The sequence below is a fragment of the Microcaecilia unicolor genome, chromosome 2 (assembly GCF_901765095.1).
Source record: "Microcaecilia unicolor chromosome 2, aMicUni1.1, whole genome shotgun sequence".
In the NCBI taxonomy this organism is placed as follows: Eukaryota; Metazoa; Chordata; class Amphibia; order Gymnophiona; family Siphonopidae; genus Microcaecilia; species Microcaecilia unicolor.
Window position 1 is genome coordinate 95,685,937 of NC_044032.1, and position 20,776 is coordinate 95,706,712.

Consider the following 20,776-nt stretch of genomic DNA (forward strand, 5'->3'; position numbering starts at 1 on the left):
GTTTCAACATATCATCAACAGTGACACTTAGATCTTTTTCCTGGGCAGTGACTTCTAATATGGAACCTTGCATAACTTAGCTATAGTTTGGGTTCCTCTTTCATACATGCATCACTTTGCACTTGGTCACATTAAATGCCATCTGTCATTTGGCTGCCCAGATTCCTAGTCTTTTAAGGTCCTCTTGCAATTTTTCTCAATCCTTCTGCTACATTTAATATATCAGGGATAAATTCCCCTGTAAAAAGACAAAAAAATTATATCCTTATTACCAAAAGAAAGATTGATATTACATATTGCAAGAAACTCACTGACATCAATTGGCATGAAATTTTAAAACAAGGATGGGTGGGAGAGATTGGCTACTCATCCTTCAGTGGACATCAGAGGTGTGGCTATTCTGCTACATAACTCTCATTTCAGTTACTTAAATCTATTATAGACAAAGATGGCAGATATATAATGCTGTTAGGGGAACTGTGAGGGCACAGATTTCTCTCAAGTAATCTTTATGCGTCCAGTGTGTACCACCATAAGAAGTTGATTTAGTGGTGAAATTGGTTAGCTATGTGGATTACAAATTGATTATTGGGGGTGACTTCAATATTCTTGTGAATCCAACTATAGATGGGAAGCCTGGTAAAATGAGGAGACAGGACCATTATAGTAAGAAGGGTGAACTTTGACTTTCACCAACTGGAAGTGGTAGACCTCTGGAGCACTCTTCACCCATCGGAGCTAGACTACATGTACTAAAATACTCATAATGTTTATTATTATTATTTATTACATTTGTACCCCGCTCTTTCCCACATACAGCAGGTCCAGTGCGGCTTACATAGTAAAAGAAAGCATCTTACATGGTAAAGAACACAGTAAAAACAAGGAAATGTAGGAACAGTATTATAAATTGTGATGATCATAACTACTTACATTATGAAAGGCATTACAAAGGACATGTGAAAAGAACGTAATGAACTAGAATAGGGAAGGTAGACAAGGATATGATAGGTGAAAGGAAAGGAGAATGGGAGGGAAATGGTAAAGGATAGAGGGAAGAAGATGAGGGATTGAGTATAACATTTATACTAGACTAGACTAGATTATTTTTTAGTGGCAAGATCTCTGTTTCCTAGTGTTCAGTTAGCATTGATTCGTCAACCCACAATTTCAGATCATGCACCTGTGCTGATTACATTAAACGTACTATCCACAGAACCCACATACGTATGGAAATTATCTTCCTTCTGTATAGCAACCCTGAGTTACCTTAGGTCAAAATGTCAGAGTATTATCAGTTTAATATCATCCCCAATGTTGATCCAGTTACTCTCTGGAATGCAACAGTAGGGTATGTGTCTGGACAGAAGTGGAAGCAAGCAATGGAACTTATAAACCTAACTAGAGAACTGTGTGATCTTAGAAAAATCCGTATCTCCAAACTAGATGTGACTACTAAGGTGAGACTACAGGAGGTGGAAAAAGAAAATAGATGAGCTACTCAAACAAAGAGCTGAACAGAGCCTATATTATCATAGATACAAATTATATAGGTGGGGAGGCAACCCCGGAAGATTGCTGGCCAATTTATTTAGACCCTATTAAAAGATGCAACTCATTGATTCCCTTAAGGATTTAGGGGGCCATAAATACCCATCAAGTGATCAAATCACAGAGCAGTTTAAATTTTACCGAGGGCTGTATGCCCAGAGAACTAGATGAGAACACCGGGGATGAGTTTTTTCATAACTTAATTCTCTTCCAATTTATGGAAAACCAACTGATGGGCCTTAGTAGCCATATTATTATCAAGGAAAACAAGTTCAGCATTAAACATCTTACTAAGGCCCCAGGCCCAGATGGATTTGTGCCCAAATTTTATAAAAGACTTGCCAATCTTATCTATTGTCCTCTAATATGTGGGCTGGTGACTTATATGTCATCCTTATACAACTATTGTAATAATATTCCGATAGTCCTTGTCATCAAGCAGATGAAGCCATTACGTATGGATTGTGTCCATCAACCAGCAGGGGGAGATAGCACTCAACTTTTCACAGTGCCTCGTGGCCAGCCAGCTCCACTGCCTCTTCAGTATTTTCTATCTCCCCAAGCAGGGTGGCTGCAGCTTCTTCGAGCTCCACCAAAAATCTGCCTGGGGGTGGCTCCTGGCTTGCCAGTTGTTAGCCGGGGTGTTAGAGGCTATAGCAGCTTCACTTTGAAGGCACATAGGTCAGCCCTTTCCCTGCCTTACCCATGCCCCCATGGATGTGGACATATTAGCTTGCTTTTCCCTGTCCTTTCCCACTCAGTGGATGCAGGCACATTGGTTCGCCTTTCCCTGCCTTTCCCACTCATCTGAGCCTCTGGAGTTCTTATTACCTCTGCTGTCCTCACAGCGTTAAAAAAAAAAAAAAAAATGGAACAGAGGTTTTCCTTTGATTCTTCTATGGGACCGGAGCTGTGATACTCGGTCCGGTGAGGTAAGAGTGTTTTCTAACTCCTCCGGGGTGGGCCCGCGATCGGGGCGTTGTTGGCACGAAACCGCCATTTTGAATTTTCCTGCCGTTTTCGGCGATGGCTGCAGAGAATGTAAAGCGCTGTTCCCGGTGTGGCAAGCGCAAATCAGCAGCGGGGCTCTGTAAATCGTGCTGTACAGGTGTAAGAGCTGGCCCGAGCATGGCGAGCGATGATACTTGCCGCTCAGAGCTGGCAGTGGACACCATTTTGAATTCTTCGCATGGCGCGGCCTCCATAGAGACAGAGAGCCCTGAGCCCGGGGGGGGGGGGGGGGGACCTCGAATTGATGCTATTCAGGGAGCGGCTAGCCCCGGACGGGATCTGGGTGCCCAGGGCGAGTTTTTCTCCCCAGATTTTGTTATTTTTGCATAAAGCATACATGCTGAAAAGAGCTCTCCCTCAAGGGTCGTCTGAGGCCCCTTCTATTGTTTCCCCCCCCCCCCCCCCCCAGTGGATTCTGTCCTGGGACTGCCCGCTGAAGCTATTTTCCTTGATAATTGGCATAAAGAAAAGCGTAGAAGGGCTAATTCCCCTTCAGATTGTGGTGCACCTCCTTCCCCCCCCCATTGTCAGGCTGTGAGGAGTCGGAGAGTTCTGGCAGGCCTTCGTGGTCTGAGGAGCCAGAGTCAGGTGCAGAATTACCACAGGATCTGGGTGATCCCTCCGCAGTGAGGATTTCCCACCGTGATGAGCTGCCAGCGCTTATTTCAGATGCCCTACAGGTCCTTTCTATTGAAGAGCCTGACAGTGGCACGGCCTCCTCTGTGAATCCTAGGATGGCTAGTACCAAAAGGCCTGCTCGAGCCTTTCCTTTGCATGACTCCATCCAAGAGCATATTTCCGCTCAGTGGGCTGACCCCGAGGGACCTTTGAAAGTTTCCAGGGCTGTGGGGCAATTATACCCTCTGCGTGAGGAGCATTTGGCTCGCTTTGCAATGCCTAAAGTAGATGCCCTAGTCACTGCGGTGACAAAGAGAACTACCCTCCCTGTGGAAGGAGGAGTTGCCCTGAAGGATATACAAGACCGTAGGCTGGAAGCAGCACTTAAACGGTCCTTTGAAATTGCAGGTCTTACTGTTCGAGCGTCTGCATGCAGTTGTTATGCTGCTAGAGCCTGCCTGGCGTAGTTGCAACAGCAGTGGAACAGCCCGGAGAAGGAGCAGAGCCCTTCTCGGATGTGGCTCCGCGGCTGGAGTCGGCCTTGTCCTTTTTGGCTGATGCCCTTTATGATATTGTCAGAGCTTCGGCTAAACAAATGGCAGTAGCAGTGGCGGCTTGCCGTCTTATTTGGCTACGACATTGGGCAGCGGACATGGCCTCTAAGCAAAGGTTGGTGAAGTTGCCCTTTCAAGGCTTTCTCCTATTTGGTGAGGATTTAGAAAAAAATTGTTAAAGGCCTGGGAGATCCTATACCCCAGCGCTTGCCCGAAGATAGGCCGAGGCCTTCCTCCAAGGGCCAGGCGGTCCACTCCTCTTATAGACCTTGCTTCCGTGAAGCTAGAAGGTACCGCCCGGGGCATTCTGCTGGGTTCACTTCTCATGCCCGTTTTTCAGCAGAGGAACTCCTTTCGCTCGGACAAGCGTTCCGCAGCCGCCAGCTCTAGGCCTGGAGTTCAGGGGCAACCCTCTCAATGATGGTGCGCCGGCCCCCTCCTCGCTTCCTGATCGGAGGACGTCATTGCCGAGGAGTGGGCCAATATTTCCTCAGATCAGTGGGTTCTGGACCTGATCAGAGATAGCTACAGAATAGAATTCTACGCCCCAGTAAGAGACGGGTTTGTGGAGTCCCGATGCGGTTCTGCCGCTAAACGGGCGGCGGTAGAGGAGACTTTGCAAGGTCTGATTCAGTTAGGGGCCGTGTCCCCGGTACCTCCCGCCGAACACGGCTACGGCCAATACTCCATCTACTTTGTGGTGCCGCAAAAAGGTGGGTCTTTTCGCCCTGTTCTGGACTTAAAAGAATTAAACAAGTCCCTGAGAGTGCGGCATTTCCACATGGAAACCCTGCGCTCCGTCATTGCTGCAGTACAGCCAAGAGAGTTTCTCATGTCTGTGGACCTGAAAGAAGCTTACTTGCACATACCAATTTGGCCCCCGCACCAGAAGTTTCTGAGGTTTGCGGTGTTGGGAAAACATTTTCAGTTCCGGGCCTTGCCTTTTGGCCTCGCCACAGCTCCCCGAACCTTTTCGAAGGTTATGGTGGTAGTAGATGCTTTGCTCAGGCGAGAAGGTATCAGGGTTCACCCGTACCTAGACGACTGGCTCATCAGAGCAGACTCTGTAACAGAGAGCTATCAAGCTACAGCCAGAGTGGTCTCAGTACTTCAATCTCTAGGCTGGGTCGTCAATATGGCCAAAAGTCACCTGACCCCCTCGCAATCTCTAGAATATTTGGGGGCCAGGTTCGACACAGACTCGGGCTATGTATACCTACCCGAGCTAAGGCAGTGCAAGCTTTAGAATCAGGTCCGTCTGCTCCTGAGGATGCCCCACCCGCGGGCTTGGAACATTGTCCAGCTGCTGGGATCGATGACAGCCACATTGGAAGTAGTGCCCTGGGCGAGAGCGCACCTGAGACCTCTACAGTATTCCCTACTTCAAAGATGGTCTCCAGTTTCTCAGGTTTATCAATGCAGACTTTCTTAGCTCCCTGCGGCCCGACTCAGCATGGAGTGGTGGCTCTCAGACAGCATGCTGCGGCGAGGAATGCTGCTGGCGCTCCCGGATTGGTGTCTAGGAGTGACAGATGCCAGCCTGAAGGGCTGGGGCGCACATTGCAAGGGGAAGCATGCCCAGGGTCTATGGACACCCGAGGAGTCGGAGTGGTCCATCAGCCACCTGGAGTTGAAGGCGGTGTTTCAGGCGCTTCTGGCCTTTCAAGTGACCCTGGAAGGATTGGCTGTCAGAGTGATGTCCTACAACACGACAACAGTGGCCTACATAAACCGACAAGGCGGCACTCACTGCAGAGCGCTGGCCGCGCAGGCCGAACAGATTTGCCACTGGGCCGAGCTGCATCTACAGTTTCTGTCTGCAGCTCACATTGCAGGTCAGAGCAACATGCAAACCGATTATCTAAGCAGGCATCAAATCGATCCAGCGGAATGGGAACTGGCAGACGAAGTATTCCTGCAGATATGTGCCAAATGGGGCAAGCCCGTAATGGATCTTATGGCAACAAGCTCAACTGCCAAAGTCCCATGCTTTTCAGCAGACGGAGAGATCCTCCCTCAGCCGGGTTGGATGCCTTGGCTCAACCCTGGCCTCTGGTATGAGTTCCTTCCGTGGCCCTTGATAGGGCGTGTGCTCCTGCGGATTCAGCTTCACCCAGGAGAAGTGGTGCTCATCGCCCCAGATTGGCCCAGGGGGCCTTGGTATGCGGACCTCCAACAGATGCTAGTGGAGGCTCCCCTTCCTTTACCTCTAGTACTGAACCTCTTGTCACAGGGCCCGGTAGCCATGGAGGACGCCTGCCGCTTTGGTCTTATGGCATGGCGATTGAGAGGGCGCAATTGAGGGACACAGGCTATTTAAACACAGTCATTTCCACTCTCCTGCAGGCCCGCAAGCGTTCCACTTCCGTGGCTTATGCCAGGATTTGGCGCCAGTTTGAGTCTTGGTGTGCTTCAAAAGTGATCACACCCATGCGGGCTCCTGTCTCGCCGATTCTGGACTTTTTGCAGGATGGTGTACAAAAAGGCTTGGCCTATAATTCCCTGCGGGTGCAAGTGGCAGCGTTGGCCTCCCTTCGTGGTAAGGTTGAAGGCGTGTCTTTAGCCTAAGGTGGTTTCAGCGTTTCACCTAAACCAGCCTATTTTCTTGCCCTCCTTTGATAAGGAGGAGTTTCCAGAATCTTTTGGGCAGTTGCACCTGTTGGATGTGCGCAGGACTCTGTGAGTTACAATCTCTTTCAGGATCTATGATCATCTGTTTGTTTTGCTATCAGGTCCTCGCAGAGGGTCTCCAGCGTCTAAAGCCACTATTGCCCGCTGGCTCAAAGAAACTATCTTTTCAGCTTATCTGCTTGCCGGCCGGTCTCCGCCTGTAGCCTTTAAGGCGCATTCTACCAGAGCGATTTCTTCCTCTTGGGCTGAAACTGGAGCACTCTCTCGTCAAGAGATATGCAGCGCAGCAACATGGGCTTCTAAGCTCTCTTTTGCCCGACATTACAGGCTGGATGTGGCTGCTAGGAGGGATGCGCGTTTTGGAGCACAAGTGCTAGCGCGTGGTGTGACCTGTTACCACCTTATATAGGGATTGCTTTGTTACATCCCATATGTAATGGCTTCATCTGCTTGATGACAAGGAAGGGAAAATTAGGTTCTTACCTTGGTAATTTTCTTTCCTTTAGTCATAGCAGATGAAGCCATGAGCCCTCCCTGTATGATTGTCTGTATGCTGTGAATCTGTTTCAGGTTCTGTTCTTGTTTCCTGAAGTTCCTTCCTTGGGAGAAAGTTGGAAAACAGTCTAAAGGATTCATGTTCACTTATAGGAGGATGAGTCCATTCCCTCCAGTTTGTTTTGGAGGATGAGTTTATTCCCTCCAGGAGGTTGCGTGTATCCCCTCCAGTTATACAATAAGGAGGACGAGTTTATTCCCTCCAGGAGGATGTGTTCATTCCCTCCTTTTTAGTTCATGCCCTTGTTAAGGGGCCATCGTTCGCTGTGAGGAAAGTTCATGTTATTCCCATTGCAGTTTGCCATACTGCTTTGGAAGCTTCAAATACTGAAGAGGCAGTGGAGCTGGCTGGCCATGAGGCACTGTGAAAAGTTGAGTGCTCTCTTTCTCCCCCTGCTGGTTGATGGACACAACCCATACGTAATGGCTTCATCTGCTATGACTAGAGGAAAGAAAATTACCAAGGTAAGAACCGAATTTTCCCTTCTTATTCTGTTAACGTGATTACTACGATATTTTATGCACCTTATCTGTAACAACATTCTGTAATTTTACCATTAAGGGGATTGATGTAATATAATGTAAGCCACATTGAGCCTGCAAATAGATGGGAAAATGTGGGATACAAATGCAGCAAATAAATAGAAGGGCTAGTAGACAGAATATTGCTCTTGTGCTTCTTCCAAACCCAGAGAAAGATCCTGAGTAAGTGAGATGTACAGACACATCTCTTAAATAAAGTTAGAAAATTCTGGCAGCCATTTTAGTGAGACAACTTGGTGGCTATTTATCTCCCATTATCCATGAAGATTAGGTGGGCTTTGTTCCAGGGAGGTATGCCTCAATGAATCTGATGAAAGTTTGTTTGTTTGCATGAGCATAAGTGCAATAGGGGAACCTCAGCTATAACTAGTCTCGATGAGGAGAAAGCCTTTGATAGAATTCATGACAGCAACTTTTCTGGGGGCTGGGAAAATATGGTTTGAAAGGCTTACTTGTAGACTGGGTGCAAAAGCTGTATGATACACCCCTGGCCCACTTGATTGTCAGTGGGAAAGCTGTCTCCAAAATTTGAAATGCAGAGGGTACAAGTGGAGAAGTAGTCTAATGGCTAGTGCAGCAGGCTTTGATCCTGGCAACCTGGGTTTGATTCCCACTGCAGCTCCTTGTGACCTTGTGCAAGTCACTTAACCCTCCATTACCCCAGGTACAAAAAACTTAGACTGTGAGCCCCCTAAAGACATAGAAAGTACATGTATATAATGTGTACAACGCTGCATATGTCTAGTAGCACTATAGAAATGATTAGTAGCAGCAGAGGCAGGGGTGCCCACTTTTCTCTATTTTATTTTTACTGGCTGTTGAGCCTCTTGCAAAAACAAATCATGCAAACCCTGCATCTGAAGGGTATCCAGGTGGGTGGAGTAGAGTGCAGAATCAGCCTTTTTGCTGCTGATACCCCTACTCCTCACTTGTATTTCTGGACTCTGTTTCTTTCTTGGTTTTCTTCTTATCTCTCCCATCACACTTTTAGTGTATACTCTGGTGTATCCTCCTCTACTTCTATCCCACTATCAGTTGGTGTACCTTTAAGGCTCTGTCTTAGGACCTGGGAGCTCCGCTCGTCGGGTAAATCTCTCTTGTTTGTACCCTTTTCCTCCACTACTAACTCCAGACTCGTCCTTTTTATCTTGCTGCACCATACTCCTGGAATGGACTTCCTGAATCAGTACATCAAGCTACATCTCTGGATGTATTCAAATCTAGGCTAAAAATCCACCTTTTTGAGGCAGCTTTTAACTGCTAACTCCTATTTACCTGTTCAGTACCCATATCTGTAAGTAATTCCCTTATCTCTTTGTTGTTTGTCTTGATTAGATTGTAAGATCTGTGTTATCTGTCCGCTGTACTCCAACCCCGCCCTTGAGCCCAGACCCCCCCCCCTCCCCCTCCCCCAACAGTAAGGAAGTTTCCCCCTCAGGAATGAATGGGCACTTTGACCCAGTCTCTCTCTTTTGTGAATATGTTGCATTTACAGCAGAGCAGGCATAGTGAGTTCTAGTAGAAATTACAATTTTTGAGACTATTTCGCTTAGTCTGGAAATGGTGGAGAAACAAGTAATTGAAAACCTGGGAAGCCTCTCCCTTGCAAATTGTGGGAAATGTTCAGCTCCCTCATGGGCAAATTAATATTCCAACTTTGGTCCCAGAATGGGTGCTGAAATATTGGATAATTAATGACACTGGCAGAGGGGCAGTTTCCCTCTTATGCAAGTTAGAGAGAGCATTTTTTCACCAAATTCTTTATTGTCATATCTTCAGATTAGAGTAGACACTACTAGCAGGAACTGTAGCTGTTATACCAGGAAAAGTATATATAAATCGCTTTAGTTGTACCATTACCCTTTTACAAACAAATTTATACAAATTTCCTCACTTTTTAATAGACCCTTAACTTGGTATAAACTGATCAAAACAAAGTGGGGAAGAAATATAGCATGCCACAGTTGGCTTGACGAAATCTGCAGATTTACAGAAAACCCAATTTTAACTGCTCCACCAGCCTTGTCTAATTAGGCGCAAGGAGGTGGTCAGGCAGCTGAAGGCGTCCAGAAAATTCCTGTCCAGGGGTGTTTATGACACCTGTGATGTGGCATCCAGAGCCGCGGCCCAGGGTATAGTGATGCGAGGACTCTCATGGCTGCGTGCCTCTGACCTGGACAACCAGACCCAGCAGCGGCTGGCGGATGTCCCTTGCCGGGGGGGGGGGGGGAGGGATAACATTTTTGGCGAGAAGGTCGAGCAGTTGGACCAACTGCACCAGCGGGAAACCACTCTCGACAAGCTCTCCCACCGGGCGCCTTCAGCATCCACCTCCACCACAGGTGGACGTTTTTCCCAGGCCCGGCAGGCTGCACCTTACGCTTACAGCAAGCGTAGGTACAACCAGCCGGCCCGAAGGCCTCCTCAGGCACAGGGACAGTCCCAGTGCGCTCGTTCCCGTCAACAGCGTGCGCCTAAGCAGCCCCCGCCGGCTCCACAGCAAAAGCCGGGGATGGGCTTTTGACTGGATCCATGGGAACATAGCCGCCCTCAAAGTAGCCGTGCCGGACGGCCTACCGGTCGGGGGGAGGTTGACAGTTTTTCACCAAAGGTGGCCTCTCATAACCTCCGACCAGTGGGTTCTCCAAATAGTGCGGTGCGGATACATCCTGAATTTGATCTCCACCCCACCAAATTGTCCACCGGGAGCTCAATCCTTCAGCTCCCACCACAAGCAGGTACTTGCAGAGGAACTCTCCGCCCTTCTCAGCGCCAGTGCGGTTGAGCCCATGCCACCCGGGCAGGAGGGGCAGGGATTCTATTCCAGGTACTTCCTTGTGGAAAAGAAGACGGGGGATGCCCCATCCTAGACCTGAGAGGCCTGAACAAATATCTGGTACGGGAAAAGTTCAGGATGCTTTCCTTGGGCACCCTTCTCCCCATGATTCAGAAAGACGATTGGCTATGTTCCCTGGATTTAAAGGATGCTTATGCTCACATCCCGATACTGCCAGCCCACAGACAGTATCTGCGATTCCGTCTAGGGACACGTCACTTCCAGTATTGTGTGCTGCCCTTTGGGCTCGCCTCTGCACCAGGGGTATTCATGAAGTGTCCAGCGTACCTGCGCAAGCTGGGGGTGCACATGTTCCCGTGTCTCGACGATTGGCTGGTGAAGAGCACCTCAGAGGCGGAAGCTCTTAGGTCCATGCAGTGCACTATTCAACTACTGGAGCTGCTGGGGTTTGTAATAAATTACCCGAAGTCCCATCTCCAACCAGTTCAGTCACTCGAATTCATAGGAGCTCTGCTGAATTCACAGACGGCTCAAGCCTATCTTCCCGAGGCGAGGGCTCAGAACCTTCTGTCCCTCGCTTCCCAGGCCAGAACGTCCCAGCAGATCACAGCTCGGCAGATGTTGAGACTCCTGGGCCATATGGCCTCTACAGCCCATGTGACTCCCATGGCTCGTCTTCACATGAGATCAGCTCAATGGACCCTAGCTTCCCAGTGGTGCCAGGCCACAGGGAATCTAGAAGATGCCATCCGCCTGCCCATCAGTTGTCGCAATTCGCTGCGCTGGTGGACGATTCGGACCAATTTGACCTTGGGACGCCCATTCCAAATTCCTCAGCCGCAAAAAGTGCTGACGACGGATGCATCTCTCCTGGGGTGGGGAGCTCATGTCGATGGGCTCCACACCCAAGGGGTGTGGTCCCTCCAGGAAGCAGGTCTTCAGATCAACCTCCTGGAGCTCCGAGCGGTCTGGAACGTGCTGAAGGCCTTCAGGGATCGGCTGTCCTCCCAAATTATCCAAATTCGGACAATCAGGTTGCAATGTACTACATCAACAAGCAGGGGAGCACTGGATCTCGCCCCCTGTGTCAGGAGGCCATCAGGATGTGGCAATGGGCAGGCCAGCACGGCATGCTTCTCCAAGCCACGTACCTGGCAGACGTAAACAACAGTCTGGCCGACAGGCTGAGCAGACTCATGCAACCGCACGAGTGGTCACTCCATTCCTGGGTGGTACACAAGATCTTTCGAGAGTGGGGCACTCCCTCGGTGGACCTTTTCGCCTCCCAGACCAATCACAAGCTGCCTCAGTTCTGTTCCAGACTTCAGGCAGACGGCAGACTAGCGTCGGATGCCTTTCTCCTCCATTGGGGGAAGGGCCTCCTGTATGCATATTCTCCCATACCTTTGGTGGGGAAGACTTTACTGAAGCTCAAGCAAGACCGTGGCACCATGATTCTGATCGTGCCCTTTTGGCCCCGTCAGATCTGGTTCCCTCTTCTTCTGGAGTTGTCCTCCGAAGAACCGTGGAGATTGGAGTGTTTTCCAACCCTCATTTCGCAGAACGGAGCACTTCTGCACCCCAACCTTCAGTCTCTGGCTCTCATGGCCTGGATGTTGAGGGCGTAGATTTTGCTTCATTGGGTCTGTCTGAGGGGGTCTCCCGTGTCTTGCTTGCCTCTAGGAAAGATTCCACTAAAAAGAGTTACTTTTTTAAGTGGAGGAGGTTTGTCGTTTGTTGGGCCCTATAACCTCGTTCTTGTCCTGCGCAGACCCTGGTTGAATACCTTCTACACTTGTCTGAGTCGGGTCTCAAGACCAACTCAGTAAGGAATCACCTTAGTGCAATTAGTGCTTACCATCATCGTGTAGAGGGAAAAGCCATCTGTGGGAGAGCCTTTAGTCGTTCGATTCATGAGAGGTTTGCTTCTGTCAAAGCCCCCTGTCAAGCCTCCTGCAGTGTCATGGGATCTCAACGTCGTCCTCACCCAGCTGATGAAACCTCCTTTTGAGCCTCTGAACTCCTGCCATCTGAAGTACTTGACCTGGAAGGTCATTTTCTTGGTGGCAGTCACTTCAGCTCGTAGAGTCAGTGAGTTTCAAGCCTTGGTAGCTCATGCTCCTTATACTAAATTTCATCATAACAGAGTAGTCCTCCGCACTCACCCTAAGTTCCTGCCAAAGGTGGTGTTGGAGTTCCATCTTAACCAGTCAATTGTCTTGCCAACATTCTTTCCCAGGCCTCATACCCGCCCTGCTGAATGTCAGTTGCACACATTGGACTGCAAGAGAGCATTGGCCTTCTACCTGGAGCGGACACAGCCCCATAGACAGTCTGCCCAATTGTTTGTTTCTTTCGACCCCAATAGGAAGGGGGTCGCTGTCGGGAAATGCACCATTTCCAGTTGGCTAGCAGATTGCATTTCCTTCACTTACGCCCAGGCTGGGCTGATTCTTGAGGGTCATGTCACGGCTCATAGTGTTCGAGCCATGGCAGCGTCACTGGCCCACTTGAAGTCAGCCACTATTGAAGAGATTTGCAAGGCAGCGACGTGGTCATCTGTCCACACATTCACATCACATTATTGCCTCCAGCAGGATACCCGAAGCGACAGTCAGTTCGGGCAGTCGGTGCTGCAGAATCTGTTTGGGGTTTGAATCCAACTCCACCCTTCTGGGCCCGGTTTTTATTCTGTTCAGGCTGCACTCTGTTAGTTGTTCTTTGTAGGTCAATTTCTGTTACGTCCTCGCCGTTGCGAGGCCCAATTGACCCTGGTTATTGTTTTGAGTGAGCCTGGGAGCTAGGGATTACCCCAGTTGTGAGAACAAGCAGCCTGCTTGTCCTCGGAGAAAGCGAATGATACATACCTGTAGCAGGTGTTCTCCAAGGACAGCAGGCTGATTGTTCTCACCTACCCTCCCTCCTCCTCTTTGGAGTTGCGTTTTTTTCCTCATTTCTTTGCTTGTTATTTAACTGAGCGGGAGCGGTCACGCACGGGCGGGAAGACGGCCGCGCATGCGCGGTGGGCGTGCCCCACTTGCGGGACCTCCCGCGAGATTTTCTTCCAGTTTGAGGGGCTGCCGAGGACGTCAACCCAGTCTTGAGAACAATCAGCCTGTTGTCCTCGGAGAACACCTGCTACAGGTATGTATCATTCGCTTTTTTGCCTATTGGTGGGTCATGTTCTTGTTTTTCCTCTTGTGTTGAAGGCAGCCCTTAATTTGGAAGTACAGCTTGTGTGCCTGCTTATCTTCAGAGTTCAATTGCTTAATTGAAGCAGATGTCTGAAAAATTTGTTTCACTCAAGCGTCTCATCAAGTCTCTTAAGCCACCACTCATAGGATTTATTTACCGCATTTTTGGAAGAATTCACTCAAGGCGGTGTACAGTAAGAATAGATCAAACATGAGCAATAGGCAGTTACAGCAGTAAAAATATTCAACAATACAAAGTATGGCATGGTATACTATTTAACAATTACTGGAGAATTCAAACTCTAAATAAAATATTCCAACCTGATAAGAGGAGTTTGATATACAAATATAGTTAGTTTGAAGGTGTCCCTTTAAAAAATGGAGAAGACTCCAACCTTTACAAAGTTTATCAAACAAATGGAACCTCAAACCTCCAAACAAGGGACCATACCGAAGTACACACCACACCTTGTATACACAGGAGTAGGTTAATATCATAGGTTCCTACTAAGGAGGAAAAAGAGAAAAAAAGCCCAGGCGCAAAAACTCATTTTGTATGAGAAAATTGCATGGGATGAAAAACTCTTTCCCTCTTGGTTGGTTTGGTTTTTGGTGTTCCTTTAATATAGTTTTATAAGAGGGAAAGAGAGTTTTTCATCCCATGCGATTTTCTCATACAAAATGAGTTTTTGCGCCTGGGCTTTTTTTCTCTTTTTCCTCCTTAGTAGGAACCTATGATAGTAACCTACTCCTGTGTATACAAGGTGTGGTGTGTACTTCGGTATGGTTCCTTGTTTGGAGGTTTGAGGTTCCATTTGTTTGATAAACTTTGTAAAGGTTGGAGTCTTCTCCATTTTTTAAAGGGACACCTTCAAACTAACTATATTTGTATATCAAACTCCTCTTATTAGGTTGGAATATGATATACTATTTGCAATGTTCACACAATACGTCATAGAACATTATAATTGACTAGTAAAAAAAGCCCCGTTTCTGATGCAAATGAAACGGGGGCTAGCAAGGTTTTCTTCTGTGTGCATGTGGGAGTGTGTGTGTCCCTGGCCTCTGCCCTCTCTCCCTTCCCCTGTGCTGTCTGTCCCCTCCCCCCTCGGAGTCGAGTCCTTCAGTGTTAAGTTTCCTGCTGTGCTGTGTTTGTTACAGAGATAGTGAGGGCTTCTGCCTTCTCTCCCCTCCCCCCTCTGAGTCCTTCACTGTTACAGAGAGAGCGATTTGATTTCGTGCTTTGCTGTGTTTTCCTTCACTGTTTGTGTTACAGAGAGAGCGAGGGCGGGGCAGACACTCATGGGGAAACCGGATATCTCTCCCCCTTCACACTTCCGGCTGGAGGCTTCATTTAGAACGTTGGTGGTGCCTTTTATATATAGAGATAGTGAAGGGTAAGGCAAAGTTGTAACATATAGATGGGTAAGAGAGTAGGAAGATTTAGAAAGTAAGGTGACTGATTCGAAAAAAGTTGCACATGAGGTCAGAAAGATGGTTAAATATTTTCTCAGCTAGAGTATTTATTTATTTTATTTGCTACATTTATACCCGGCATTTTCCCACCTTTTTGCAGGCTCATTGTGGCTTACAAAGTACTGTAAAGGCATTTGCCATTATGGTTGATAACAAATAAAAGATTGTGTTGTAGACAAATGAGGTAAATGTGGTTCAGGCGTCATGGGGTCAAGGGGAATGAGGATAGCAGATTGTCTAGTACGATCATATGTTGTGTTGCCCGGTGTGGAGATTTATGTTCCATTCTGTCCACTTCAGGCTACCTAGAGTCAAGGTTTTAGAGCAGTAGAACTATTTTAGTATCTTCTAATAGGAGAAATAGTTTGCACAGATTAAATAGACTTTGAGATTCTCATCGTCAAAATGTTCTGACTTAAACAGAAGGTAAATTTTGTCTTGTACTTTGCAGTTTGACACTATAGCACCTATTCTTTAACAGGTAATGAACGAAGCCTGGTGTTCGTGGATACAAAGAAAAAAGCAGATTATATTGCAACCATACTTTGCCAAGAACATATATCCACAACAAGTATTCATGGGTAAGTATTATGCTAAGTATATAACATACTAGCCGTTAAGCCCGTTAAAACGGGCGAGATTTGTAATTCTCTCCTCCATGTCCAGCAAACCTGCTCTCTCCTCTGCACTCCCCCCACCATGTCCAGCAGCCCTCCTGTCTCCCTTGGCCTCCCCCCCCCCCCGTCCACCAACCCTCCTCTCGCCCCTGCCCTCTCCTCCATCGATCCATGTCCAGCAACCCTGCTCTCTCCCCTGCCCTCCCCCCCCCCATGTCCAGCAACCCTCCTCTCTCCCCTTCCCTCCCCCCATGTCCAGCAGCTCTCCTGTCTCCCCTGGCCTCACCCCGTCCACCGACCCTCCTCTCTCCCCTGCCCTCCCCCCATATCCAGCAACCCTCCTCTTTCCCTTGGCCTCCCCCCTGCCCTCCCCCCATGTCAAGCTACCCTCCTTTCTCCCCCCTGCCCTCCCCCCATGTCAAGCTACCCTCCTCACCGCCGCTCCCTCCCCCCTCCATACCAGGCCCCCATAGATCGCTCTGCTGCTGCCTGCAGCGCTTCCACAAAGAGGTGAGAGGTGCTGTCATTCCAGTGCAGGGGGCCCGATACGGAGGGAGGAGGGAGCGGCGACGACGTCGGGGATGGGGGGGGGGGAGGGTGGAGGTTGGTGCGCCGGTGAAGTTCCTATCCTTCGTCTCCAGGCTCTGCAGCGGCAGGCCGGCAGCATCCGTTTCCCTCTCTGTTCCGCCCTCTGACGTCATCACGTCTTGACGCGAGGGCGGGACAGACAGGGAAGTCTCTACTGCGCATTTGTGGGTGGAGTCGGTCACTTGTCTTTTATATGTTTGATAACTTATAACAAAGATAATACTTTTGAGCATATTCATAGATTTATTATTCTGTAGTTTGTTAAAATCACCTGCAGGAGAAATTGTGACGTGATGTAAAACACGTCCAATACAATGTCTTTCAGATATTTGCCAACAAAAGGACATATTAACCCACTACAGTTAACAAGTAAACAACCTTAATTGCATATGTATATTGGAGGAAAAGGATTTCAGAAACGTATGAACAGCTCAACTAAACAAGAGTTTGTCCTTATCTTGTGAGGCTCCACATTTCAATCATTGATCCTGATAAACCTCCCATTGCATTTTTACATTATTTTTCCTTGAAACAGTGCTTTATACACAAAAGATTCAGCTATTCCAATCATGTCACACTTTTAAAAACATTTTTGAATTTTTTAACCTTTTAAATACTTATTGAATATCAACACTCAGTGCTTTCATTGAGATATTCGAATAAAAAAGGCAACAGCCAACATCACGCATCAGTTGGCACATGGCATATCTTTGCTTGTCCAACAGGACCCGTTTCACCGAAAGAATCTGCTTCCTCAGGGACCGCCAGTTTGAACACTGCAACTAAACATAAGTAAAAATCAGTAAAACTAACTTAATCTACCTTATGTTCCAAAGTGTCTTGCAAAACTTATCAGGGAATAGTTCCCAACGAACCGAGCCTCAAAATGGTGCTGCTCTGTGTGGAACAGCAATACATGCGCACAAAGTTATGCTTTCCTTACTACTGACATCACCCCAGGGAAGTCCTACAAAAGGGCAAACTAGGCTCACACATACTGTTCTCAAATACTGACATATGAAAAGTACAACAATCATCCACATGCATTCACATTAACAAGTTGTATGACATCTTCTAATTATGTAGCAAAAGTGAATATATCATATTGTGACTATCATATGTACATGGTGCTGCTATTCAGTAACATCTGCTAACAACACAACTCCATAAACATTTTTACAAAAAATATGTTCTCGGTTTGATTGTTCAAACCATACAGTTGCATAGAATTAAGCTTATGAATCCAATGTCTTTCCTTTTGTTGTGGCCTTCTATAATTATTTTCTCCCCTGATCCAATGTCAATGAGACATTTTAAATTTGAAAAAGCATTCATAAGTGGACAGTGTGACACCAAAAATTTATTGATTTTTGCATGCTTCACCATGCGTGTTTGTCATGACTCTCGGGGCTTGATAATAAGAAGCCCCAATATCATGGAGCATAACCCTGGCGCAGCAATCACCTGAAGTCTCTATTATTTTGTAAAGTCTCTTTTATTGAATAAATCACAGATAATTTACTCACAGATAGATGTTCAGGATACAGAGACTTCTGAATCTGGAGGCTGTGGGAGGTGGAGATCTGAAGAGAGGTAGTTGTATTGCAGGGGGAGGGGAAAGTAGTTGAACAGGTAGAAATAGTCCAAAGCTGGGTGACTGCAATGTGCAATATCTCATTTGGAAGAAGATATTTACAGGGTAAAAAATCCAGGTTCGTTACAGGGAGTGCGAGGGCTTAGACGTTACAGGGATTTTCAGCAGGACAGAGCTGTCTGGAGCGAGATGGTGGTGGGCTCCATGCCCTGGCTATAATGGAGGAAGAAGCCCCACATGGCTGAAAGGACAAGGAAGTGGTGGGGCTTCATACAGGGAGGAGCAGACAGAGACCAATGGGGGACAGAGCCTGCTATCGGATAGCAAGGGGTAGTCCTAGAGATAGGAGTGAAAGGTCATACCTGGCTGACCTCTGATAGTAAGACTGAACAGGAAGACAAAAGAGCCAAGCTTGGCAGAGGGAGAGGGAGAGAGAGAAGGTCTGAGCAGCCTCACAACCAGTGATAGCAGTTCTTACACAGCCAAACAAATGTGGTTGCATTGCCTGTGAACTACATTACCCACAGTGCATTGCTCATATATCTTTACAATGAGAGAGTGCAGCAGCGAAAGTTCTTAGAAATGAGAATAACAGTAAAGACATTACTCACATTTTAGGATCACGTTATGAACTAGTGCAAGGCTGTCAGGGAACAGAACAGTGTTCTCACATCTAGTTTAGTCGTCCATAGGTTTCTGAGATCATTTCCCTCCCATATACATATGTAATTAAGATTATTGTTAACTGAAATGGGTTAACTTAAACATGTTCTTTTGTTGGTAAATATTTGAAGACTTATTGTATTGCACGTGTTGTCTTGACAGTCTTCTGGTATCCTTATATAGTATGTGTGTTGTAAAACACCACATAAAAATCCTTAGCATCACAGCAGTAATAAAATTCTGTAGTATCCCTGATACTAATAATAAATCTAAAATCCCATAGTATTCTAATGAATCTTATAGTTCACATCCCTTAATAACCCTTTCACAGATATTCCCAACCAGTACAACAATCTTCTCCCTCACCACCCCTAAATGTCATTTGATACAACCAAGACCTTGCAGTTTCTGAATATCTAAATAGTCTCATTAATGATCTCATCCAGCATCTTATTCTACCTCTGTTTAATCTATTTAAAACTCATTTACAAACCGCTGCAATTAATCAAAACTATTCTGTACAGTGTACAAAAACCATACGTATAAACTGCAGTATATAAAAATATCAAAATGAATAGGTAAACAGACAAAATGCCACAATCATTCAAACTACATAAACCTCATTAAAAGTTTTTGAAAACTTTTTTTTTTTACACTCGGCCCTAATTTTGTCTTATGGCTAACAGAGATTGCAGCTGGGCTGGTACAGTGCTAGTCTGTCACACAAATATTTTGGAGCCAAAGCATAAAAGATCTTAAAACACAGTAAGCCATCGGGAACCATTAGAAGTAGGCATGATCACTTGAACAAGGTTCTCCCAATAACCATGCTAGAGTGATTGATTTGCAACAATTAGATCTGAGATGGGTTCTTAGATAAGCCCACAATTTATCACTTCATTACTCAAAAAGATAACTGATATATGATGATGATCTTTTACCTCTTTTTCACAATAATACATTTAGCAATAAAACAGGACTAGAAAGGTGTCCATCTTAGTTCTTATGATTTGGGTCCTTTTGGCAGGGCCGTCATGAGTCTCCCTATGGGACAGCAAGATAATTTTCAAAAGGAAATTCTATGAGCAGTGGCATCTCTGGGCAGAAATATTTGCATGACAGTGGGGGCAGGTGACAAGCTAGACATGAAAGAGGAGGAGTGGCCTAGTGGTTAGGGTGGTGCCCTCTGGTCCTGGGGAACTGAGTTCGATTCCCACTTCAGGCACAGGCAGCTCCTTGTGACTCTGGGCAAGTCACTTAACCCTCCATTGCCCCAAGTACAAATAAGTACCTGTATATAATATGTAAGCTGCATTGAGCCTGCCATGAGTGGGAAAGCGCGGGGTACAAATGTAACAAAAAAAAATGGTAAGCCAAAATTATATGTCCACACATCATGCCTACCATAATATCACAGCCCCTACCGCGATATTTAAATTAGCTATTAAAGACACTACATTAAAAAAAAGTCCAAAAGGTCTGCTTTCTATGAAAAAAGCCCCCAGCCAGTATCAACTACCCAGTAAAACTACCATTATAGTTGATAGCATCATTCAGTTAATTTTTTTTATTCTGTGGGATTGAAGTCTGGATTCTGTACAAAATTGGACAGAATTTCAATATAGAATCCACACGTCTAGTTCTTAAACACACATTCCATATATCTCAACAGTGAAACTAGGACAGAGGTTTCCACATCTGTCTTGGGGGGGGGGGCCTCTAGCCAATCAGGTTTTCAAGATTTCCACAATAAATATGTTTGACAGAAATATACATGTATTGGGGACAATATGTATAGATATCTCAAGCATATTCAGTGTTAACACTGCATACACAGGGTAAATCTGATTCTCTATAGTTGTAATACCTCTGATAGATACAATACTCCTAACAACTATACATATGCCAAAATTCCTTTATTGAATCTTACAATGGACAAATGAAGAAAATTCTGTTGAACTCCTAATATATATGCCCTCACCACTCACACTTACACATATGCATCCCATTCACCTCTCTCATACTACCACATATTCACATATTACTAGCATTAAACTTATCGTGAATATATAACAATATGCGACATTGGACCACGTTGGTTTACATAGCATTTTAACTTCAAATGCAACAGTTCATTTTTGCAGATATTCCTTGAATCAAATGTTCAGAAATTGAGCGGCTACGCATACCACCCAGGTTCTTGATCATAAGGTTATATACATCGTGAAAAGTCCTCCCGGACAACGGGAAGCAGACTTGATCTCCACACCGTTGCACCTTGGGATATGTGAATGGGACATGTATATTTAAGTGTGAGTGGTGAGGGCGTATATATTAGGAGTTCAACAGAATTGTATTCATTTTTCCATTGTAAGATTCAATAA

General features: G+C 46.5%; 1 protein-coding gene across 4 annotated transcripts in view; it reads left to right on the forward strand.

The window, feature by feature from the left end:
• DDX4 (DEAD-box helicase 4) overlaps nt 1-20,776 on the forward strand; it is a 369,112-nt gene that overhangs the window by 305,623 nt on the left and 42,713 nt on the right. For all 4 annotated transcript variants that reach the window (XM_030193136.1, XM_030193139.1, XM_030193137.1 and 1 more), the window contains one exon: nt 15,412-15,511. In XM_030193136.1, the coding sequence (XP_030048996.1) occupies nt 15,412-15,511 (100 nt within the window). The remainder of the gene's footprint in view (nt 1-15,411; nt 15,512-20,776) is intronic.